Source organism: Myotis brandtii, unplaced genomic scaffold (assembly GCF_000412655.1).
Source record: "Myotis brandtii unplaced genomic scaffold, ASM41265v1 scaffold1556, whole genome shotgun sequence".
NCBI lineage: Eukaryota > Metazoa > Chordata > Mammalia > Chiroptera > Vespertilionidae > Myotis > Myotis brandtii.
Window position 1 is genome coordinate 68679 of NW_005355648.1, and position 7771 is coordinate 76449.

The 7771-nt window shown below is 48.2% G+C and overlaps 1 protein-coding gene across 1 annotated transcript in view; it reads right to left on the minus strand.

Annotated features, from left to right (window-relative positions):
- The window catches only part of LOC102241513 (butyrophilin subfamily 3 member A3-like), a 23715-nt gene that overhangs the window by 6869 nt on the left and 9075 nt on the right, over positions 1 to 7771 (minus strand). The window contains exon 5 of the mRNA XM_014536027.1: positions 6753 to 6824. Within this exon, the coding sequence (XP_014391513.1) occupies positions 6753 to 6824 (72 nt within the window). The remainder of the gene's footprint in view (positions 1 to 6752; positions 6825 to 7771) is intronic.

Here is a 7771-nt window from a genome sequence, read left to right on the forward strand (position 1 = left end):
TGGTGAACTCTTGATATCATTAATCTAGAGTTTATAGCCTCTTTTTTCAGGTCTTTGGACTCAGGAGAATTTTCATTTTGTGGTTGTGGAAGGGGAAAGACTACATGGGAGAGAGCTGACCCAGGGCCAGGAGCAGTGAGCTGTCACCACCAGTCCCTAAACTCTTAACCCAAGGGGGTCGCGGGGTGGGAGGAAGCCTTTTGAAGACTTGGAAGAACCCAGTCCTGTAGGGAGGGATTTCTTAAGAGGAGCTGTGCTCTCAGGAAGGGATGTAACTGAGGAGGCCCTGCAGGGAGAAAGCCAGGGCCTTCACCCCCCCCTTCCTTCCTTCCTGTGCAAGGCAGGGCTGTGCCCCAAGAAAGAGAAATGATGTTGGACATGAACAATGTCATGGAACAGCAGCGTCAGACAAGGATGCTTTGTCCCTGTGATGGGTCAGGACAAATCAAGACCACTCAGTCATCAGATCTGAACACAGAATAAAACATGAACAGTGTCCAGACCACAGCAACCAGGAATCATCCCCTGTCCTAGGTGTGAGTGATCAGTTACCCCCACACCCTCCTGACAGCATCTGGTTTAGAGCAAAGCCCTCCATCCATAAACCCTCTCCTAGTCCCCTGTCAGCCCAAAAGTTATACCAAGTCTCCCTGACACCCCCTCATGGGGACACCCCATGTTTCTACACTGTGTGTTCTCCTCACTGCAACTAGTCCTGAGCTCAACTTGTTCAACTGCAGGAGTGATCCTGGGGCCCTTGGTTGGAGGACATGGCAGCACAGGTGCTGTCCCTGCAGCTCAGCCTCCCTGGACCCACAGCAGCCAGCACCTGTGGGGCCCAGGTCCACTGCCTGGAACACAGCTGAACCCACTCAACTGTGTGCCCCCCATGAGGGGAGGATTTCTCAGCCTTCCTGCCCAGACCCCACATCCTTGCTGAGACCCTGGTGGCTTCAGGAGTCACGTCTTCACTTGGTTCAGGTGGAGCCATTCCTGCAGGAAAACCTGAATCTGTCAAGGTCCCAGGGAAGCAGAGGTGGAGGAGGGAGGCAGCTGCTGGGTGTAGGCAGAAGTCTGTGAGAGTGGGCTTGGAGCCTGTGTCTCCAGGCCCCACATAAGAAGGAGCTCAGAACAGCCTCGGGCTCACCTGCAACCTTCAGCTCCACCAGGGCTTTTGCAAAGAAATCTGCATCTTGAAAATAACACTGGTAGATTCCACTGTCAGAGGCTCTGACCTTGTGAATCCGCAGAGCAGCCTTCCCCTCAGCAATGTCCTCTCTTAAAATCGACGTTCTCCCTCGATACTCTGCTATCTCTGTTTCTTCTTTGCCGTCTGCATATGCACACACCGCCTGCCTGAGGCCAGATCGCAGCCACATCAGCTCCATGGACTCAGCGCTCATCTTCGGGGAACACAATCAGAGAGAGCTGGAGGCCAGAGGATAAAGGGGTGTCCCAGGTAGGGAGGGTGAGGTAAGACACACCTAGAGAGGGACTCAGTTCTGACAGAAGTACCATCTGGATGGGCCTCCCAGGTGTGGGGAGGACTCCAAGGTTCTGACTGGGCATTTTAGGTAACTGCTCCAGGTACATAAATGCAGATGGTCCCTACCTGAGCAGGGCGTGAGCAGCTGGACCAAGGTGAGGCAGACAGGCAGGTGGAGCAGATGGAAGGCCAGGGACCTCACCATTGTGGGCTGTTGTGTAGACAGAGAGACACCAGAAGGAGCCAATAGAAATGACGACCTGGAGGAAGATGGAGAATCCACATGAGACCTCTGCCTCCCCAGGGCCGAGTCCCGGTGCAGCCACCATCACTGGTGACCCCAGAGCCTCCTCTGAAATGCCTGCTTGGGAGTCTCTTCACCTTTGACTCCAACATGGAAAACCACCCTAAAGTCTGTAACCTGAAGTGTCCGTCCCTTGGCCCTGGACACCTGGGAGTCCTGGGCTCTGTGTCCAATGGGCTCACAAGCTTCCACTTGCCCACACTTCCTGGACAGCCTGTCCGCGCCTCCAGCATCTCACTCTGATTAACGCAGGTCCCCTCTCTCTGAGCCTCGATTCCACTGGGGCCCCTCAGTCTCTGCTACCCGAATGCTCCTGCCTCCCTCACTTCACATCTCTCCTCAGCCTCCAGGGCTCCCACTGCACTCAGAGCAGGACCTGGAGTCCTCTGCTCCCTGCACTTTCTAAGTTATCTGAATGTTTGAAATTTTAAGATCTCAGAGAGAGGAATATATTTTCAGGTATGGTTATTGCATTTTATTCCTTGTTATAACTGATTTTAAAATGAAAAGACTCATAAAAATAAAATTTATATAATTTACAGTGTTAATGCTATACTTTGCTTCATATGAATGTAAATATTTCTGGACCTATTTTGCAGATTATTTATACTAATAAAAGGGCAATATGCTAATTAGACTGAGAAACCTTCCAGGAGACCTTCTGGACGTTCTTCTGGACAAAGCTATGGTTTCGGGGCCGAGGTAGAGATGGTTAAAGGCCAAGAGGGGAGGGCAGTTGTGGGTGATCAGGCTGGTGGGGGCGGGGCCGTTGGGGGTAAGCAGGCCATCATTGGGGGTCAGTTGGAGGTGATCAGGACAGCGGCGGGGGGGGGGGGCAGTTGAGGGTGATCAGGCTGGCATGGGGGGCAAGCAGGCTGGCAGCGGGGGGCAGTTGGGGGCGAGCAAGCCAGCAGGCAGAGTGGTTAGGGGCAATCAGGCAGGCAGGCAGACAGGGGAGCAGTTAGGAACCAGCAGTCCCGGATTGCGAGAGGGATGTCCGACTGCTGGTTTAGGCCCGATCCCTGTAAACTGGCAGTAAGACATCCTTCGAGGGGTCCCAGATTGGAGAAGGTGCAGGCCGGGCTGAGGAACACCTCCTCGCCCGTGCACGAATTTCGTGCACCGGGCAGAATAGATGCACGGTGGATAGAGCATTGGCTCAGTGGATAGAGCCCTGACTGTGCAGAGGCCCCGTGCATGAATTCATGCACCAGTGGGGTCCCTAGGATCGGTGCATGAATTTGTGCACCAGTGTTGTCCCTAGGCCTGGCCTGCTGGATTGGGCTGAAACTGGCACTCTGACATCCCCCGAGGGGTCCCGGATTGTGAGAGGGTGCAGGCCAGCCCGAGGGACCCCACCAGTGCATGATCAGGGCCAGGGAGGGATACAGGAAGTTGGCCAGCTGGGGAGGGACCCTGGAAGGGCTCCAGGGCATGTCTGGCCCGTCTTGCTCAGTCCTGATTGGCCAGATCTCAGCAGTAAGCTAAGCTACCAGTCGGAGCATCTGCCCCCTAGTGGACAGTGCATGTTATTGTGAGCGGTTGAGCGGCCCTAGCATATCATTAGCATATTATGCTTTGATTGGTTGAATGGATGACTGGACACTTAGCATATTAGGCTTTTATTATATAGGATTTCTCAGTGTACTACTTGGGTTATATATTTTATAGGGTGTCTCAAAGAAATATGTATACACTTTAACAGTTGATAGCTCAATTTTGAAAATTAAATGTATTTTGCCCTAGCCAGTTTGGCTCAGTGGATAGAGCATTGACCTATGGACTGAAGGGTCCCAGTTTTAATTCCCTTCAAGGGCACATACCCTGATTGCAGTCTCCTCCCCGGTCCGAGCAAATGCATGAGGCAAACAATCGATGTCTTTCTCTCACATTGATTTTTCTCTGTCCTTCTCTCTGTCTTCCACTCTCCCTAAAAACAAATGGGAAAAAAAAATCCTCCAGTGAAGAGTAAAAAAAAAGGAAAATTAAATATATTTTAATAAACACTGCCTTGATAATTATTCAAAGGTATGTATACATCTGGGGGATATATACCAGACGACTTAAGAATGTTTTATTCTTTGACCCACAAATTCCACTTACAAAAATTACTCTTAAAGAAAAAGAAAACCAGGCATTAACAAAATGTTTTATGTTTAATTCTGCTCATCATAGTAAAATCTATAATAACAAAATATAGACAATTTAAATACCCATATTGGATCCAAGTTTGTTATAATTATAAACAAAATAAACACATGATTCCTAAGATAAGATAATACTCAATGGTGAAAAGTTGGCCGAAACCGGTTTAGCTCAGTGGATGGAGCGTCGGCCTGCGGACTGAGGAGTCCCGGGTTCGGTTCCGGTCAGGGGCACCCAGGCAACAGGGGCATGTGCCTGGGTTGCGGGCACATCCCCAGTGGGAGATGTGTGGGAGGCAGCTGACCGATGTTTCTCTCTCATCGATGTTTCTGGCTCTCTATCTCTCTCCCTTCCTCTCTGTAAAAAATCAATAAGATATATTTTTTAAAAATGGTGAAAAGTTGAAAGCCTTTCCTGTAAGGTCAGGAATAAGACAAGGACGCCCACTCTCACCTCTTGTGCTCCCACAGTATTGGAAGTCCTGGCCACAGCAGTCAGACAAGACAAAGGAATTAAAAGCATACAAATCAGAAAAGAAAAAGTAGAACTCTCACTATTTGCAGAGGATGTGATGCAATATATAGAAAACCTGAGGGCTCCACCAAAGAAAACAAAAACAAAAATGATTAGGACCAATCAATAAATTTACTAAGGTTGCAGGATAGAAAATCAGAAACCTGTTGCATTTCTATTCAGCAATACTGAATAATCAGAAGGAGAAAATTAAAAAACTTCATTTACAAGTTTACCCACAAAGCATAAAATACCTAGGAATAAATTTAACCAAAGAGGTGAAAGACCTAGAGTCTGAAAACTATAAGACACTGAAGACAGAAATTGAAGAGGATACAAATAAATGGAAGGATAGGATATACATGCTCATGGGTTGGAAGGATTAATATTGTTAAAATGTCCTTACTGCCTACAGCAATATCCACATTCAATGCAATCCTTTTTAAAACACCAATGGCCTCCTTCTCAGAAGTAGAACAACGAACTCTAAAATTTATATGGAACCAGAAAGACCGCGAATAAGCAAAGAAATCTTTTCTTTTTAAATTTCTTTTTTTTATTGATTTTTCACAGAGAGGAAGGGAAAGAGATAGAGAGTTAGAAACATCGATGAGAGAGAAACATTGATCAGCTGCCTCCTGCACATCTCCCACCGGGGATGTGCCCGCAACCCAGGTACATGCCCTTGACCGGAATCGAACCTGGGACCTTTCAGTATCCACCGAGCCAAACCTGTTTCGGCTAAGCAAAGAAATCTTGAGAAAGAACAAAGCTGGGGGTATCACCCTCCCTGATATAAACTATACTACAAGGCTACATGAATAAAAACAGCATGGGACTGACATGAAAACAGAAACATAGTTCAATGGGACAAAACAGAAAGCCTAGAAAGGAACTCTCATTCATATGGTCAATTAATCTGTGACAGAAGAGGCAAGAATGTATGATGGGGTAAAGACAGTCTCTTCAAAATGGTGTTGGGAACACTGGACAGATACACGCAAAGGAATGTACTGGATCACTTTCTTACACCTTATACAAGAATGAACACAAAATGGATTAAGGATATAATTGTGACCTGAAACTATAAAACTAGAAGAAAACATGGGCAGTGAATTCTCTGACATTGCCCTTAGTAATGTCCTTTTAGACACGTTTCCTTGGGCAAAGGCAACAGAAGAAAAATAAACATGAGATCATGTCAAACTAAAACGTTTTTGCACAGCAAAGGAAACCATCAATAAAACAAAAAGACAACCTACAGAATGGAAGAAGATATTTGCCAATGATACGTCCCATAAGGATTAATATCCAAAATTTATAAAGAACTCTTACAACTTATCACCAACACACCAAATAATTCATTTTTTAAAATGGGCAAAGAGTCTGAATAGACATTTTTCCAAAGAGGAGGTACAGATGGCCAACAGACTTATGGATTGCAAACCCCTCTACTGTCAGACAACGTGCTGTTTATCCATTCTCTAACTCTTGTACATGTCTGCTGTTCCAGATTTTTCTATATTACAAATAATTCTGTAATGAACATCATTACCTCTGCATCTTTAAGACACACACCTTGTAACCTACCCCACCGTTCTTTTAACATTATTTCTGTAAACGATGACCTCTCACTAGTATGTGGCTGCACATAAACCACCTGTTTGCTTCAGAATTCCAGCAACTAACTTAAAAAGAAGCAGACTCCATCCTTCAGACATTCCTGCTCCAGGAGGTTTGCTGACCTTCAACCAGTAACCTGCACAGACTGTGTTGGCTTCCACTAGTCCCCTCAATGGAGAACCCTCAACCTCCTCCTTTTGTTCCCTTTGTTCTGGTTCCCCCACCCACCACTTCATTCCCCCCCTTACAAGCCCCCTGCCCATGTCCAGTCGTTAAGGTGGTCTGTGCAGCATGAGTCCACCATCTTCTCACGCTGCGGGGTCTAGCAGGAACTACCTTCCCTCCACCAGCCCCAGCCTCTCCATTATGGGCTTTCCAGGGGCAGGCAGCCAAACCTGGGTTCCCTATCAACCTGTCTTTTGGAATCTCTTAGATCACATTCCCAGAGAGAAGCAGGAGACACTGTAAGAGGCCTTTGCTACGCAGCTGAGAGGCTCACTGATTCCCATTCTCTCCCTCCCACAGATTTCCCAGTTCAGGCCTTACCTTGCCCTGAGTGCGTACCCCCACCTGTGTCCTCCAGCATCACATCCTTCTCTGGGTGAGGACCGCCCTGCAGGCTCTCAGCCTCTCTCCTAAGGAGCCCCGGGGCCCTGGCTTTTATCAACTCCCTCCACTTACCCTTGGCACTCCCAGCTGAAAACCACAGAATAAAGGCACCTGATAGGTCTTCATTACAGCTGAGTCTCTGATCTGGAAGAGAGGGTGGGGAAAGAACGCTTGCTCAGGACAAAAACAGTGCACAGACCCTCTTTGAAAGCAGGTTATTAAAACATGATGATGATCATAACATTTACTCTGTCCTGGCTGTGTGATCAGTGGGGTGCTCTCCGTGTCTCCCTCTGCTGCTGGTGGAGGGGGGCTCAGGGTGCCCGGGGAACAAACATTTCCTGAGGCCCCACAGGAGGATGAGGTTCTGGGGAAGCTTTATTTCTGTGGAACCAAACCCCTGAGTTTCCAAGGGCCCCTCTCCCTCTGTCCTGCCATGAAAAAGTCCCATTTTGTCTTCAGCAGAACCAGGATTGCAGCCATTCCCAGAGTTCCTGCTCCATATTTGCACAGTCCCATCCCGTCCAGCACCTGGCGGGTGAGCTTGTGTTCCCAACTGCAGCCCATTGTGTGTGGGGGCTGCATGGTGCGCTAACACGGGTCACTAGCAAAGGAGAAACAGGAGAGTAAGCAAGAGCAACCAGAGAGAGAGAGTTCTTAGTCTGGTGACTCTGTATTCCCAATGTTGACGGGCCTGCATTGGGGTGCACCCTTTTAGCCAATGATCTTTGTTCCCAGGTTAGACTGACAGGCAGGCCCCTTCCCTACGTCACCCCGACTTCACTGCACATGTGCCATCTTCCCTTTGTGGAGCCCTTCCCCAGTGATTTCCAGGGAATAGACTGGCTCCCTGGGGAGTGTCAAGTTGCAGCTTCCTGGTGAGGCTGCCCAGATGACCTTGCTTATTATATGTGGCCTCCCCTTTGCTCCTTCCCTATTATTTTTAATTGTATTTTCTTGATTTTTTTTCAGAAAGGAAGGGAGAGGGATAGAGAGTTAGAAACATCGATGAGAGAGAAACATCGAGCAGCTGCCTCCTGCACACCCCCTACTGGGGATGTGCCTGCAACCAAGGTACATGCCCTTGACCA